Source organism: Neophocaena asiaeorientalis, unplaced genomic scaffold (assembly GCF_003031525.2).
Source record: "Neophocaena asiaeorientalis asiaeorientalis breed wild unplaced genomic scaffold, Neophocaena_asiaeorientalis_V1.1 scaffold409, whole genome shotgun sequence".
NCBI classification, from domain to species: Eukaryota; Metazoa; Chordata; class Mammalia; order Artiodactyla; family Phocoenidae; genus Neophocaena; species Neophocaena asiaeorientalis.
The window spans coordinates 1,392,176-1,409,617 of record NW_020175208.1 but is presented as its reverse complement, the minus strand read 5'-3'; the positions used below and the strand labels follow the sequence as shown (position 1 = coordinate 1,409,617).

At 51.1% G+C, this 17,442-nt stretch overlaps 1 protein-coding gene across 1 annotated transcript in view; it reads right to left on the bottom strand.

The window, feature by feature from the left end:
- Window positions 1–17,442, bottom strand: part of CSMD2 (CUB and Sushi multiple domains 2) — a 641,557-nt gene that overhangs the window by 421,742 nt on the left and 202,373 nt on the right. Inside the window, exon 6 of the mRNA XM_024765304.1 lies at window positions 668–862. Within this exon, the coding sequence (XP_024621072.1) occupies window positions 668–862 (195 nt within the window). The remainder of the gene's footprint in view (window positions 1–667; window positions 863–17,442) is intronic.

The following is a 17,442-nucleotide window of genomic DNA, read 5'->3' as shown; positions in this document are numbered from 1 at the left end:
CAGGGGCAATAAGAAATAGGCTGGGAAGGGGGTGATCAACTGTCTCGGTTTGCCTGGGACTGAGGGGGTTTCCAGGATGTGGGACTTCTGGAGCTAAGAAATGGGAAGGTGCCAGGGAAACCAGGATAAGTTGGTTACCCTAGCTGGGAGGCTGAGACCGATGCAGCACTGAAGGAAGTTGGGTTTTTCTGGGGGGCAGTGCTGGGGTAAAGAGGTTTTGAGCATATTTGAAGACTGGGAGGAGGACACCATTATATAGGGAGAGAGGCTGAATTATAGAAAAGAGAGAAGAACTGCCAGGGTGAGATCAATAGGAAAACAGCTGGGAGACAGCCGTGCACAGGAGACACATCGGTAACAGGAAGAGAAATGATGTATCTTCCGAGATAGGAGGGCAGGAGGGAAGGGCAGACAGACTAAAAATAAATTTGTTGATGCAGGGGAAGCAGGTTGAGGGAGTGCACACCTGAGGACTACAAGGTCCAGGGAGGCCTAAAAGCCCCTAGAATACCTGGGGACCAGGAGGACCCTTGGTGGCCCCCAGACATGGGTTCCCCATAATGGGTACCCCACCTCCTGCTGGAGTGGATGGAGACTGGGTCCCACTGGAAGCTGCAGCATCCCTCCAAGGTGCTGCCCACCCCTCAGGCCCTCCCTGGCCACCTACCTCTGCAGGAGGGCAGCGGGAAGTCCCACGTGGCACTGTTCTCAGAGCCAGCGTGGCAAGTAAGCACGGCGTGGCCCTCCAGGAAGAAGCCGGGGTTGCAGCTGTAGCGGACCTTGTCGCCGAGGTTGAAGGTTGAGCCCTGCTGGACGCCGTTGGGCAGCCGTCCGGGGTTCCCACACGTGTGGCTGGGGAGAGCTGTGAGCAAAAGGAGAGACACGCAGCCCGTGAGCAGGTCTCCAGCCCTGACACCTGGCCTCTGAGCAGCATCTCTCTGGGTGACCCTCCTCCCCGGGTTCCCACACGTGTGGCTGGGGAGAGCTGTGAGCAAAAGGAGAGACACGCAGCCCGTGAGCAGGTCTCCAGCCCTGACACCTGGCCTCTGAGCAGCATCTCTCTGGGTGACCCTCCTCCCCGGACCTCCTTTCCTCCGTAGGACAGGGCTGCCCCTGAAGGCTGCCTGGCCCCTGAGTGCTCGCAGGGCTCACACGTTCAGGAGGAGCCACACACGCAACTTGTACCTGGACATCCAGGTTTCCTGCCTTTTCTCACGTGCAGCCCTGGATGTGAAGTATGTCTGAACTGTGGGCAAGCATCAGTTAAATCCATTTCACCTGTAAATCCTGCCTTCACCAATCAAGGTCGTTTTAACTGTTGCTACAAAAGACTTGCATGTCCTCCAAGAGCCTGAACAGTAAGATGTTTGCCTGAATTGTTTTCCAGGAACTTGTGTCTAGTTCAAATGAAGCCAGTTAAGACTAGCTCTAACTGGACATGCGCAAGCGTCTGCTTGTTGACTTTTGATGTCAGAGGGCCCAAAACTCTACCCTCAGATGGTGCTAAGCACCCCCAAAATGGAGGCCTGTAGCTTAGTTACGCCTGAGCAGACCGAGGATTACTGCACCTTTTTCCAATCACCTTTCCCCATGCTTCCCAAGCTCCCCACGCCTCAGACCACACTGCTTCTTTAGTCTCTATCCCACAAATACCCTAAGCCCCTTGCCTTTGGGAAGGCCGACTTGAGACTTGTTCTCCCATCTCCTCGCTTGGCTGCTTTGTGAATAAACACTCTCTTTGCTGCAAACCCTGGCGTCTCAGAGCTTTGGCTAAAACTGAACCTGGTTCAGTAACACGTCCATCCCATCACTCAAGGTGCCCCAGGGAAATCACTTTCATCTCTTGGGTTTGGTTGCTCTGATCTCAGACTCCACAGTCCTTCCCAATAAACACCATGGAAGGGACACAGACAGTGGCACGGAGTAGGTGCTCATTAAACCCGATGTCCTTTCTTTAATGATCTGCCCCAGCAGCCAGAGTTGTACTTTGGCCCAGCAGGTTTGGGGGAGTTGAAGGGGTCATTAGTGCCGGAGTAAGCAGTGAGGTAGGGAGACAAGAACCTGAGTTCTGATCAGACTGACCCGTTTCAAGGGGAAAATAGGGAGCCGGAGAATAAGATGTACAGTGTTCCGCCTGAGCCAGAGCAATAACGCCAGCTGCCGGTGTGTACTCATTATCCAGAGGAAATAGCCTTGGTGAGGGTGCGTGAACATCACGACCTGCCAGTCAGGAGGGAGAAAGGGAGGGCGCAGCTCCCCTGTGCCCGAGTCACTTGTTCAACCTGACTCAGCTCCCCCTACCCTCTGCCTTTCTTCCTAGAGTTGGAACTGCCTGTGCCCAGAAGGTCCCACCTCCTACCATTTCACACCTCCCCGTAAGGCCAGGACAAGTGGTCACAGCCGTGTCCAGATTGCCATCCAAGTACCTCTCCATTAATTCATCTGGCGATGGTTTATTGAGGTCAACCCTGAGAGGCCACAGAGCAGGGTGGTGGAAAGTACAGACCCGAGAGCCTCAGAGCTTGGGTTCGTATCACAGCCTGATGGATAGCTACCTGTGGGACCTTGAGCTAGTCTCTTAACCTCTCTGTGCCTCAGTTTCCTCCTTTGGAAGAGGCGGTTCCCAATAGTACCTTCCTCTGGGGTCACTGTGAGCATTATGTGAGTGGAGGTATGTAAAGCCTGGATACAGTGAATACCACACAAGTGAATCTAAGTTCCCAGTCCATTGGGAGATGCATACGATTAAAGGTATGTTAAGTGTTACGATGAGATAGGGACCAGGCAGGGGAACAAACCCAGGCAGGGGGTAGTCAGGGCCGGCTTCTTGGAAGAGGTGATGTCTATGCTGAACCCTGAGAGATCAGTAAGAATTAGCTAGGTCAAAGTGTGTTCCGGGCAGAGGAAATATCATGTGCAAAGGCCCTGAGGCCAGAGATAACCTAAGAGATCAGAGAGCCTGGAATAAGAGGGTAGGGGTGGCAGTGATGAGGAATAAAGATGAAGAAGTGGAGACGGCCAGCCTGGATTCTAGAGAGCTTCCCAGGCCCTTGCAGTACCCTCTTCCAGCCCATATTTCTGTCTTCCAGGACCCTCTTTGCCAGCCTTGCTGATCTCAGAGCCCTCAGAAAGAAGGCTTTCTCTCCCACTTCTCCTCTCCTCCCAGGAGGAGACAGCTTGTTGTAGAGGGAAAGGGCGGACTTTGGTACTAGCTTGATCTGGTCTGGAGCCAGGTGCTGTCACTGTCTTACTCTGTGGCCTTGAGTCCTGTGAGCTCTCTGAGCCTTAGTTTCCTCAACTGAGAAAGGAGGGCAGTAATATCTAGTGGTTGATGAGGTTACTGATAATAACTGATGCATGGCTGGCACAGTGCCCAGCACAGAGTAGGTGCTCAAAATTGGCAGGTGTTATCCTTCCACTGTACTGTAGGGCCATGCAGTCCTTGGGTGTATCCTGGGAGCCTGACACTGTGTGTGACACTTGTAGGGACATATTTGGGTGTTCATCAATTAGTCATTTGGAAGGGTTACCCACTGATGCATTAATTCCTTCATACAACGAAAATATATTGTGGGCCTACTGCACTCTGGTAGTACAGCAATGAACTAGACAAGAAGGGCCCCTGCCCTTATGTTTTTGTGGAAGAGCTATCTTAAGGGCTGAAGAGCTCCTCCAGGCCCGTTCTCTACCTCTGACAAGTGAGATAACCCAGATGAAAGGATTGACTTCCGTCACCCTATTAGCCTAGCTTAGAATAGTTTTTGGGCTGCTGGCTACCTTGGCATTTCCCATGATCCCACAGTGCTGGCTTCCTTGGCATTTCCCATGGTCCCACTCTGTTGGCTTCCTTGGCATTTCCCATGATCCCACAGTGCTGTCTTCCTTGGCATTTCCCACGATCCCGCTCTGTTGGCTTCCTTGGCATTTCCCATGATCCCACAGTGCTGTCTTCCTTGGCATTTCCCACGATCCCATGCTACTGGCTTACTTGGCATTCCCCACGATCCCGCTCTGTTGGCTTCCTTGGCATTCCCCATGATCCCACAGTGCCGGCTTCCTTGGCATTCCCCACGATCCCGTGCTGCTGGCTTCCTTGGCATTTCCCACGATCCCACAGTGCTGTCTTCCTTGGCATTCCCCACGAGCCCGCACTACTGGCCACAGTGGAGGCAGGAACTGAGATGTGTTTGTGAGTGTTGGGGGTGGGAGGGGCAGGTCAGGTAAACATTTGGAGAAGAAAGCAAGCTAAGGTGAGGGGTGGGAGCCAACCTGGGAAATGGGCTGAGAACTGGTGTAGAACTAAAGGTTCATTTTCTGCAACGAGACGCAAAGACCCAATTTAATTAAATTACTAATGTCACATTTTTAATGAACCTGTTTCTGCTTTGGACTCTCTTCCTTTGAAATTAATGATTGGAACGTCACTATAAATAAAACCCCATCCTTTTTAAAAAGTCACTCTAACGCTCACTGCTTTTCACTTAATGAGCGCTCATAATCAGATCACTCTGACCTGGCACCTCCACTGGGACTTGGGTGTGATGAGTCTCAGTTCCAACCCCACCTCCTTTTTTATCTTTGCTCCCGAAAGGTCACACAGGGAACGGAGAGAGGGCAGACGTTGGGCTCAGAGAGGCCTGGATTCAAATCTCAGCTCGTCCACCTCTGGCTGAATGATCTTGAGCCATAAACTTTACCTCTCTGGACTTCAGTTCTTCATCTAAAAATGAGGATACTTTCTTTTTCTTCCTATGGGGTTAGAGGGTGAATTGTATTAGTTTCCTAGGGCTGCTGTAACAAAGCACCACAAACCAGGTGGTTTAAAACAACAGATATTTATTGTCTCACAGTTGTGGAGGCTGGAAGTCTAAAATCAAGGTGTCGACAGGGTCGTGATCCCTCTGAAACTTGTAGGAGAAACCTTCCTTGTCCCTTCCTAGCCTTTGGTAGTTTTTTTTTAGCAATCTTTGACGTTCCTTGGCTTGTCTATGCATCCATCCAATCCTTCACCTTCACCTGGCATTCTCCCTCTGTGTCTCTATGTCCAAATTTCACCTTTTTATAAGGACACCAATCATATTGGATTAGGACACACCCTAATGGCCTCATCTTAACTTCATCATTTGCACAGGCCCTATCTCCAAATAAGGTCATATCCGCAAGTACTGGGGTTAGGTCTTCAACATATCTTTCTGGGACAGAATTCAACTCATAACAGCACCGTTGTACAGATTAAATAAAGCTAGATTTATAATACCCACCACTGAGTTCCTCGTGTGTTTCGGGCCCTGGGCTACAAATTTATTTTACTTAATCCTCAAAGCAATCATGTGTGACAACTATTATCCTCATTTTACGGATGAGAAAAACGGAGGCACAGAGAGCTTAAGCAACTTCCCTAAGACCCCAGAGCTAGAAAATGGCAGAGCTAGGTTCTGGATCTAGGTCTTTCTGGCTCCATCATTCAGCACTCTTAATTTTGGAATACAATACTGCTTCGGACAGAGACAGTGCCCAGGACATAGTGGGTGCTTAATGACCAAGAGTTCCCGTCCTCCCTTCATTATTCTAGACACTGAGACAAAATGAAGGGTGATTACCTGATTGTCCAGATTTAATTGTCTGTCTTTTCTTCTCCAGTCTGATTTGCCAATCTTGTACGTTTTAAGAGTGTCAAGGGCAACATTTAAAGTTTGGTCTTTTGTATTGTGCCTGATGTACAGCTTTCTGGACAGACAGAGATCAGAGATAAGCCACAAAAGCCAGGCTTTCTAAGGCACAGCGTTCTTTGATTTCTGGATTCTGCCCATGTGTTTTTTTGGCACAGACCTTATAACCGTTCATGCTCTCCCGTCTAGAAAACTTCCCTTTGATTGCTTACAAAATGAAGAGTGGGATATTTACATCCAAGGCAGCCCAGAACAATATTATTAAAGCTGTGCGTGACATTGAACAATTCCATTGTAGATCAGCTGTGGGGAATTTTGTCCCTTCTACAAAGCCCGGCTCTTGCCACTCAACAAGATATTCTCAGCGACTGTATGACAATGAATCTCCTTTGTGGCTGGAGTGCAGCAAAAGCTACATAATACCTTCTTTTATTTTTAATGTGAGACTTTAGTTCCCATATTATAATGAAGAGTCGTTTAATGCTCTCTGGACAAGCACCCTCCATGTGTTTTGATTTCTTATCTTCCATCAAGTAACTTGTTTCATGTCCATGGCCATACGGTTGATACAAAGTGGCAGGGTGGCTGGGAGAAAGGATGCAGGAAGAAAGATTTCTTCTTCCACAGCCCTCAACATGGAAAGGGGAGATGGCGTGTGTGTGTATGGGTGTGTGTGTGACTTGAGGGGTAGTGGGCATGGACAGGGGAGGGAAGAATAAGATCCATTATCTTTTGAGTACCTACGCTGTGCTAGGCACTTCTGCATCACACATTATCTTAGTTAATCCTTAAAACTCCCTTGCTTTTAGCTGTTTGGCCTTGTAAACATAATTTATTGCCCACTTACTATGTGTCATCCCCATTGTCGAGTGCTTTGCATATATTTCCACCCCAAAGAATTGTCTATACTTGTTGTCTCCACTTCCTCTCACATCTACATCTGACATAGTATATAGCTGATGCATTCATTTGTTTATTGTTTGTCCCACTCCGCTACAATATAAGCTCCATGAAGACAGACATTTTTTTAAAATCTATTTTGTTCCCTTCTGTGTCCCAGTTTCTAGAACAGTGCCTGATGTATGATAATACCTTGATAAGAGTTTATTGTGTGACTTAGTGATTTTACTTAATCCTCCCAATAACCCATTGAGAGAGGCGCTATTATCTCTCGTTGAGGTGAGTGTGATTGCCAGAGGGGTTGGAGCATTACCCAAGGCCCCATAGCTCACTGGGGGTAGAGCTGGGTGTCCACAGCACTTCCTGGCTACCGAGCCCATGTACTGTCCACCTGCGTTAGGCCATGCTTGCACTGACCGTTCCCCATAGGGTCCACGGTCACTAGTGTACCTTGAAACACCCTCACAGGGGACTCACACTCATTCTCCTTGTGGGGATGACTTGGGGTGACAACCAGACAAGTCAACCCTTAGCCTGGTCCTATACATTTCCTGCTACCTGTCAATCAGACAAAGGCAGGGGTCCACGAGTCCACAGGGCCCTGTCCTGCCAAGCCTCCTTCTGCCCAGCATCTGGCATAAGCTCTCCACTGTGAGCCTGTTCTCTTGGCTCACGTTTGCAATTTTGCAACCTTCAGCATCAGGGTCATGTGGGGAGTTTTATAAAAACACCAATGCCTAGACCTGTCCCCAAACCTATTGAATCAGAATTTCAGAGGGAGAGCCTAAGCTCCTCTGGGTGACTGTAGGCAGAGCTGAAACTGAGAACCACTCACGGTAACCTATTCACGTAGGTTATTCCATTAGCCCGGTTGGGTTATCTCTCTGAGCTGTGAACTGTTCAATTTCCAGTGCCTTTCTTGTTACTGGGCGTTGACTTCTGGGAGCAGCAAGCCTGGCTTCTCCCTGGGATGCTGCTGTCCTCCGTAAGTCACTCTTACCCTCTCCTTCCTTCTCATTTGAGGATCCTCATCATCTCTCTCCTGGACCTCTGCACCCAACTCTGATCTCCCTGCCACTGGCCCTGCGCCCTCCAGTGCATTGTCTTCACTGACGCTGGACTGAGCCTTCTACAATGGTAAACCCACCACGGTCCTGCCCTGTTCCACCCTCCGGAGCACACGTGCCAAAGCAGGTTCCCTGCCACCAAGGTGCATGGGCAAAAGACCTCTGGTCTTTTGCATGATGAATGTAAGACTAAATAATGATTTGAAAGATCAACCACAATAAATAAAAGGGAAGAAAAAAGAACCATGAGAACCCTCCTATTGCTGTCAGGATTAACCCAGTCTTAGGTTCATGCAGCCCCATCTTTCTATGATCCGACCCCTGCTGACATTTTCTGCCTCGCCTCCTGCTCCCCCAATCTTTCCCCCGCACCACTTCCTCTGTGAAGCCCTCCTTGATACCCTTAGCGTCTTGTGTAAACTGGAAAACCCCAGGAGAAGACATCCCGATAGAATGGAAATTCAGGTATAATGTCATTGGCAACCAGCTCCCAGAATCCTGGAACTCCCAGCCCGTTAACTACACAGGCTTGTTCTGGTCATTTGGTTAATTTTGCAATCTCACAGGCCCACATTTTACATGACAGGATTTTTTGGACCCCGCTTGCAGATTTAAGTCAGGGTTTTACCTGCACTTCAATTCCTGCATTTGTCATATGACATTATAATTCAATCACTCATTAATTTACAATACCCCAGCTTCCAAACGGGAGCTAAGTCTGCCTGTAATTGTTTGTTTAGGTGTCTATTTTCTTCTCAGGACTTCCCTGAGGGGCAGAAATGACATATTCTTTTTTTATCTAGTGTTTGCTTTAATGCCTGGCAGGGAGTGAGTACCCTGATGGAATGTGTTTTATATATATACACACACACACATATAGTTTATACTATGTGCATATAAAAATATGCATTATATATAGGGAACAACAGAGTAAAGCAGGGTTGGCAAACTTTTTCTGTAAAGAACCGGAGAGTAAATACTTCTGGCCTTGCCTAATGGTCTCTGTCCCAATGATCCAGCTTTTCTGTTGTGCTACAAAAGCAGCCTTAGACAACAGGTGTTCCAACCAAGCTTTACTTATAAAACAGGTCCCCAGCCCACGGGCCACATTGTGGTACCCCTGAATTCGTGTTTATTCAGTTACGGACTTATCCCAGGTGTACAATCTCAGCAACCGCCCCCCATCTCCCACAGTAGAGAAAGAGAACTAAGAAAAGACCAGTTTTGCTGGGAGTCAAGGAAGGGAAGGGGCTGTGAGGGCAGTGGGCTGCACAGGTGAGAGTCCTGGACAGATGACTGGGGGGAAGAAGACAGGCCACTGGCACCTGAGGACTGAGACCAAACTCAAATTTCCTTCCCCTTCAGTGTGGCCCTGGAGACAGGGGGCATTGTGGTGGCTGGCTGCAGGGAAGGGCCTGTGTGTGTATGTTCAGTCCACAATCTTTCCCATTAAAATAGAATTTATGCAAGTGCTCAGAGCTACTCTTTAGGTTGGTATTTATGAACCCCATTTTACCCCAAAGAGCTGAATTTAGAGAGCTGAAGGGTCACACAGCTAATTGCAATAATAATAACGGTCGCCTTTCGGGTGTTTAATATGAGCTTGGCACTCTGCTCAGTACTTTATCTGGACTCTTCTATTTCATCGTACCCTGCCACGACAGGTTCTCCAACTGTTCCCTTTCGGGGGCAGGGGAATGAGGAACAATGAGGCTACTCTGACCCAGGGTCACACGGCTGGCTGGGATGAGGGCCGGGGTCAAAACTTGAGCTGTCTGACTTCAGCGCCTGTGTCCTTATCAGGCTGTAACCTTGACCTTCAAGGCCTGTGTTTCCCAGCATGGAGGCAGTGCTCTGGGCTTGCACACAGTCCCTCTCCTTGCCAGGCCTAGAGCACGCCTGACCTACACCCAGTCAGACCCCTTGTTGGCCCCATCCCCCCCACCTGGACAACCTGGGGCTACACAGACATCCATCATCCTACCAGCAGGGGCCACAGAGGGGCTTTTGGTGGGAGTTCTCCGTGATGCTTCATAACCATAGGGCCCCATGGCCTCCTCTCTCTCACCTGAGATTCTTTAGAAGCAAAACCGAAACGGTTACATCCTAGGCCCCAGAATAGAGCTGCCAGTTAAAATCCAGCACACCCAGTTAAATCTGCATTTCAGAGAAACACAAATTCTTTTTTAGTATAAGTATATCCCATGCAACATTTGGGATATACCTATACTAAAAAGTATTTGTTATTTGAAATTCAAATGTAACTGGGCATCCTGGATCTTCATTTGCTAATTTTATCAACACTCCTACAGAGGAGAGTATTCTCTACATCAATAACTTCAGCTTCTTAAGGAACTGGGGGTTTCTCTGGGGAAAAGGGGAAGAGGACAAGGAGAGAGATAGCCCAACTTTAAGGAACTCAACATTGAACCAGAAGAGAGGCTGCAGAGAGGAAAGCTCAGAGCCCCCAGGGTGGGGCCTGCGGAAGTTTAGGGTCCAGCAGGATTACAGGTGAGCAATGAGCTGGGCGGCCTCCTCCTTCCCCCGTCAGCTCTCTAGGGGAAGCTCCGTATGTTAGTCTGCACCCACTTGTCCCTCTCCCGTTTCAGGAGACTGTGGTGTGCCTTAGCCCCTCTGAAGGACAGCTTCAGGCTGGTACAAGGTCCCCTGTGATGCATCCCTGGTGACCTCTGCAGCCCTGAGCCCCGCTGTTCCCTGTTCAGCCCTCCCTGCCCCCATCACACACTAGCACTGGGATTTTCCTTGTCGAGACAGGCCAATGCATGGAGCATCAGTGGTACCCTATGGGGCAACACAGAAAAATACTGTCAGTGTTAGGCTTAGAAGAGCTAACCATGCAATTTGGGGCTAAATCTGATTAGTTGCAGAATGACACCTAGAAATGTTTCCCAAAGTACATTCCATAAAACACAGGCTGAAAAAAAAAAAAAAAAAACACAGGCTGAGAAATAAGTTCCACGAGAAAAGCATTCAGTGGGTCAAGGAACTTTGGAAAATGCTGCAGAAATTCTCTCCTCTGGAAGAAACAAATGCTTACGAATTTATCTCAGAGGTTCTGCAGGAGAGAAACCTATTAAACCTTGCTTCAACCAGAATCTCCACAAAATTGACTATAGACTCTCTCCTCACACTTTTTAATTTTTTTCCCTCAGAAACACCTATGAGCTTCTGAATTGTTCTGTGGAACACACTTTGGGAAATGCTAGATTCTAGATAAGATAAACCTGAGTTGCTTTGTTTTCCTTATTAATCATTATTATCGTAAAACAACAACAGCAACGATAGTTGACATTTATGCAGACCTTTCCAGGTTAACACGCATTGTTTTTACGAACGTGATGTCCCTTTGGCACATCTGGTTTTCTGTGGGCTGGGATGGTCAGTAGCTTTGAGGATCGTGATCAGTTCTTACCAAAGAAGTCAATATCACTTCCAGTTGAGAGCAGCCTATGTTACAGAAGGGCAAAGGCGTAGGTTCTTCCTTTTCATCTGACAACGTTTATAGCAGGGCACAGTTTCTGTTTGGCTGGGGCAGAATGATCCCTGACCTGCTGCACCTGGACTTCCAAAGGCTTGTGGCCAGGGCCCGCCGGCTTTGGTCCTCAGCCCTGTCCAGCTGCAGACAGGAAGTCATGAATCCTGAACCAATCCTAGCAAAGGGGCTCAAAGAGGAGGCAGTGACCTGGGTCAGCTGGGGGTCCTGTCGTGAGGCTGGGACTCCTAACCCTGGGTGAGGCTGCCCATAAGAAAGGTCATCCTATCTCTTGCTAGGGCTACCCCACCGCTGCATAACTGGCTTGCTTTCCCCTTAACTTCCCTCAGACTCTGCAGCACCCTCCCCAAGGCTGGGTGTTAGCCCCCCTGTATCCTGCTGGCCAGCTGGGAAGTGCTGTCTCTGTGCGCCATTTGCGATGCCCATGGCGATACCCCACCCGCCAACTCCAGCCCTGCGGACATGGAGCCCCAGAGCCCCTGTTTCCTCCATGTGGTCCCCCGTCCAGGACCAGGAAGCCGCAGCATACCTCACACCCATCTCTCTTCTTAAGGCCAGAGACAGTTTAACTCGCATAATATTCCAAAGGCTCCGGACCCCTCGGCTTCCCGCTAAGAAACACTAGACAGAGGGGCCTACAGGGAAGCTGAGAAGTGAGGCTTCCAGACACCATCATCCACCTGTTTCTCGTACCTTATGCAAAGGATGGGGGATTCTAAGTAAAAGGCGCATCTGAGTCCCCGTGGGAGCTCTGTAAATCCTCCTCGCCCTCACTTCCTTCCTCTGCATGAGCCCCGTCACTTACTGACCACTTGTATGGACTAACTCCTCGTTGAACCCTACCTCATTTAATGCACATAACAACACTGTGAAGTGGGTACTATCCCCATTTTACAGATAACGAAACTGAGGCTCAGAGACGGTGAGCTTCTCCATTCACACGACTAGAGCTGGGGGAGCTGGGAGGTACGCCCAGTGGGACTGACTCTTGCACCTTCTTTCTTAGCTGCTGCATTCCAGCAAAGAGGGAGAGGAAGGGATGGTGAGGCTGAGAAGTTGGCTTCGAGGCTCCATTTCCTGCAAGTCCCCCAATGGGGCCAAAGATGGTGCCTGGTGTACACTTTGCAGCTTGAGAATCAGGAATGGGGGGAGACAGAATGGCCTGGCTTCTTGCTTGGCCGCTTGTTTTTACTCCTGTCTGAGCCCAACAACCTCTCCAAAGGCTTCGTGGAGGCCCCGACGCAGGCGGGGACCATTGGTCCAGGTCCTCCAGGGTCAGGAGGCAGGAGAGAGGACAGGGTCTGCCCAGGGAGTTTCCTTACTTGGGGGTCCTCACACTCTCTCACATGGAAACAGACACAACAACATACTTTCACAGCCAATATGCACAAATCCATCCATTCTGATACTCACCTTCCCATACACACGCCCGCATGTGCACACATGCACTTACATCCTCATACACAAACATGCACGTGTAAAACCAGACCTCCAGAATGCATCTGTGCGAGCTCTTGCATTCACACATATGACAACAGACACGACACCTACGCCCCCATGTACCAGTAAACAGCCCATGTTTATGTAGCCAAATGACGATCCCCTTCTGGAGAGCCTCTGTTGGGCTGTAGACCGGAGTCCACGTCTACACCCAGAGCGCCTCTTGGAAGCCAGTGTCACTCTCCCCTACACTCAGGGGCCTGCCTGGCACCTGCACTTAAGTTCTTGTCATTCCAGGCATTATGAAATGCGGGGGTGGGGATGCAGATCTGACCCTGGCGGGGCTCCACGCAGCTGTTGGCTCAAGCCGTGGTCTATGAGGTGGGCGGCAAAAGGCGTATCTGGGTCCGGGAGGCACAGAGCGTCTCGGGTCAGAGAAGGGCTCCGGCATCCCACAGACATGGGTTTGAGTTCGCCTGCGCCCCTCCTAGGCGGGGGTTAGCAGTTGTGACATAAGAGGCGGTAGAGTGCACTGGTTGGCAAAGGGGGCTCTGGAGACAGATGGTCCGGGTTCAAATCCCAACTCCGTTACCTCATGAGCAAGTTACCTTCACCTCCTGCACCTGAGTTTCCTCACCAGTAAAATGGGGGTCATACGTGTACCCAGCTCAGAGAGCTGTTGAGAGGATGAAGTAAGATAAGCCAGGCAAAGGGCTTATCTCAGTGTCTGGCACACAGTACGTGCTCGATAAATTTGGGATATGATTGTATGTAAGTCCCTAGAGCTCCCTGGGAGAAGATGCTGGAGCGTTAAGAAAGAGAAGCAGCTGGAGAGAGCAGATGGGCCCCTGGAGCTGGAACGCGGGAAACCACCCAGGCAGGGGGCTTTGCTTGGACCCACACGGCTTTTACCGAGCCAGGCAGGGGCCTGCTGCTTCCTGTCTGAAAGGCCTCCCCTAGATCCTAATAAGAATAATTTGCAAATGGTCCTACTAAGCCCCAAAGCAACATGAGACAGGCAGGCGACACAGAGGCCCAGGAGGTGACAGATACCAGCCCAAGACCCTGCCCCTTCTCTGCCCCTCTCCTCACCGCCCTGTGCTGCCCTCAGCACCCAGCCTCAGGGACGACTAACTCAGAGCCATTTCCTGGAAGAGGCGCTCAAGGTGGTCTTGGCACAGAAGGGAGAGGGGCGGGCACACCCGCAGGAGCGCGCAGCCGCCGTGTGTGTTTCAGGCTCTTGTCCCTTGTGTGACTGATCCAGAGTCCCAGCCCAGACCCTCCTCCTGACCACAGACCCAAGTCCCAGCACCTCTGGGTGGCTCCCGTGGAAGCCTGACACATGCCTGCAGCTGCACATGGCCCACCGCAACCCCTGGCCTCGCCGCCAGCCACCTGTCCCCTGGGCTCCTCAGAGCCTGGCACTGACCTGGAGTCCGCCCAGCCCACTCAGTCTCTCGAGTCGGCTTCCTTTCGTCCCTCCTATCTGACCCTCCCACACAGTCCCGCTGCTAATGCCCAGGGCCACTCCCCCATCTCCCCTTCTTCTTGGGGACTTGGAGACAGTCCCCCGCTCCTCACTGTTCCCGCTTTAGACTCACCCCAGTCTAACGCATCCTCTAAACGGTCCCTGCGACCACAGCACTTCCCACTGGAAGCCCTGCGGTGGCTTCCCATCTCTTCCAGGTCAGTTCAAATCCCTGGAATGTCACTCAAGGTCCTCCACAAGCTGGCCCAGCCCCTGCCTCTATCTCCACCGTTTCCCCTCACACCCGCTGTTCCTGCAACACTGATTCCTCCAGCACGCTGTGTGTGTGTAGTGTGTGTGTGTGTGTGTGTGTGTGTGTGTGTGTGTGTGTATCACCAAGGCACAGGTTTCTATAGCTGAGCTTCTGTGTTGGTGTTACATGTGCATGCCCGTGTACCTGTGTGTGTGTGTACATGTGTGTATATATACATGTATCTATGTGTATTTATATGTCATGTGTAATTATGTGGAAGAGCCTGTTGGGGATGGGGCCCAATGGTTGGCACAGCTGGGCAGGACTAGATATTTACAGCAGAGCCAGGGCTGCTGACGGCACCAGGGAACCAGGGCCTGGGAGTCAGGAGCTACCGGTCCCCACCCCTCTCCACGTGGAATCAAGAGAGCCGCACACGCTCCAGACCGGGCCTGGGGTGCAGGGCATGTGCGTGGAGACAGAGCCATGTCCCGGTCCCTCTGCACCACTCTGGGAAGGATGGAGGCAAGAGGCCCCGAGCGCCTGAACCACGCTCTGTCTCCTAAGAGCTGCTGCGGACCCGACGGCTCTGTCGCTGGGACTGCTCCCCAAAGACAGACAAGCTCTTAATTCTGGCTCCAACTGCTTAGAGCCTGGAGTCACCGCTTTACCCAGAGCCTCCAGTGTTTTTCTAGACACCTGAGGACTCCAACCTCTCCTTCTCCTTTGTCCTCTGTCTGAACTTACCCCACGGCCGCTCCAGCCTGTCTCTGACCTTCCCGCCCTCTTTTCCTTCGGCCAATTGGTTAGGGCTGGAGGAGGCTCCGGAAGCAGGCCTCGTCCTCTCTGCCCAGCCTCGAGCCAAGTGACAAGAATCTCTAAACGCCAGGGCCGCTGTCGCTCCACACTGTCCTCTGCCCAGAAGGCCCCCTGGCTTACAGTAAGAGCTGCTCATTCGTTCATGCATTCAAGCACCACACACGAGTGGCGTGCTGGCGGTCCCACAAGGAGCCCCTTCCCAGCCCTCATTATGCCGACACTCTGGAGATGGTGCTCTTTTATTTAAGAAACTACCAGAGCCCACCCCAGACCGCAGCCCCATCAGGAGGTGAGGCAACGGCATTTGAGGGCCTGCTCTGTGCCAGCGCGTTATGCAGTACTTCACGTGCCCGACAGCCAGGAAGAATGGATCTCGTTCCAGGCCTTCTGCTGCTGACCCACCCAGCCTCCCCTGAAGGTCCCCTGCCACCCCCACTCCCTCTCCAGTCCCCCACCCTGCTTCCACTGTCACCCGCCTAGAAGACAAATCCAGTCACCATCCTTAAGCTTCCTGTGGCTCCTGGAGGAGCAAACTGGCAACTTCTCAGCAAGGCACTCAGGGCCCTTCCTAGTCAGGACTCGGCAATCTGTCCAGGCTTTGCTCCCACAGTTTCCATCCCTCACCCGCCTCAGCCATGCGCACCCCGACCCCTTTGGAATTGTCACCTCTCCTTCTCTGACCTCTCCCTTAGGGACCTTCATGCCCCAGGGCCTTTGCATTTGCTGTCCCCTCCTCTGAAGCGTTCTTCTGTCCTTCCTATCTCATCCTACTCCACTTATTAAGACTCAGTTCAAATGTCACTTCTTCTCAAATGTCCCTTTCTCCTCCATGGAGGCAAACAGTCCTGCATGCTTGGCACTGGCCTCTGTGAAGACACACAGCACAAGCAGCTGGTGGGGAGGCCATGGTAGCAAAGGCAGAGAGAAGAAGAAACTTGTATGAACAGGAATGGGTGGGCCAAGGGAGCCGTGGTGCCCAGGAGGATCTTGAGATGACAACACGGCCAGTAAAGCATGAAGTGCCCCTGAGAGCTCGAGGCCAAAGGAGAACAGACTGAGTCATTGAACTTGGCGGTCCAGTTACAGGAGCATTAAACAGAGGAACAGCAGTGGGACAGAGAGTTAGAGGTCTGAAGAAGCGTGATCGGAGTGGCGGTGGATGATCCTCAAGCAGATCAAGCTCTTTTCTGCCCCAGGGTCTTTGCACAGCTTTCCCTGGCCCAGAGGTGCTCTGACCTCTGCTCTTTGCATGGCTCATTCATGTTCACCCAACAGAACTCAGCTCAAATGCCACCTCCTTGGAGAGGTCCTGACCCCTAACCCAGCCTCAATTATCTTCTGTCTTATTATCACCATCCTTTATGTGACCTTCAGAGCACTGGCTGCAATGTATAATCTTCCTATGTGTTCTTAATTGTTTTTTTCTCCCCACTTCCTATGGAAGCTCCGTGAGAACAGGGACCTTATCTGACATTTTCCATCTCTGTATCCCAGCATACAGCACAGTGACCAGCACAGAGCAGACACTCAGAAACTCTGCATTGAATGAATGAGTTTAAGAATGAATGGAGGAATAAATGAGTGGATGGATGGCAACCTCCACGTGCCTGGTTTTCTGTGAGACTGTCTGCTGTACGCTTATCATGAACCCCTCTTTACTGAGTTGCTTCAGTGGGCTTCTGTTCCTTAAGGACTTCCTGAGGCAGCAGAAAATGTGTATCAAATTGACTGCATGTGACCAAAAAAAGCTAGCTGTCCACCAAAATTCATTGTCCCTTCTCTGGTCGTACAGCTAGATGACACTCTCCAGACTTCCTTGCAGTTGGGTAGAACGTGGGCAAAGGTGATATATGACATTTCCGGGCTTGGCCCACAAAAACCTCCGCAGCCTCCTCGTCCAGGCCCTTCCATGTTGGATGGATGTGGTTATCCAGACCACAGGGGATGCTGAGGCTCCAAGATGGACGAAGGCTTCATCCCTGAGTTACCACGTGGAGGAGGGCACCCCACCAAACTGAACACCTACCCAGGACTGATACAGGAGTAGGAAACAGGCTTCTATTTGCTGGCCATGGAAATCTGAGTGTCTCTCGGTTACCATGGCCTGGCTGACCATTCTCAGTGCTCTGACCTGGTCATCCTTAATGTCAGGACCAGCTTGTCCCACATGACCTGGGTCCTGGCTGGTTCTGTCTGTCCTGCAGCCGTGGCCTGTGCTGCCTCGCCAGGTTTCCATGGTGACTGCAGCCTGGCTGACCCAGGAGCTTGCCTCCTCTGAGCTTTCAGCAAAACATCATCTCTGCTGCTCATAA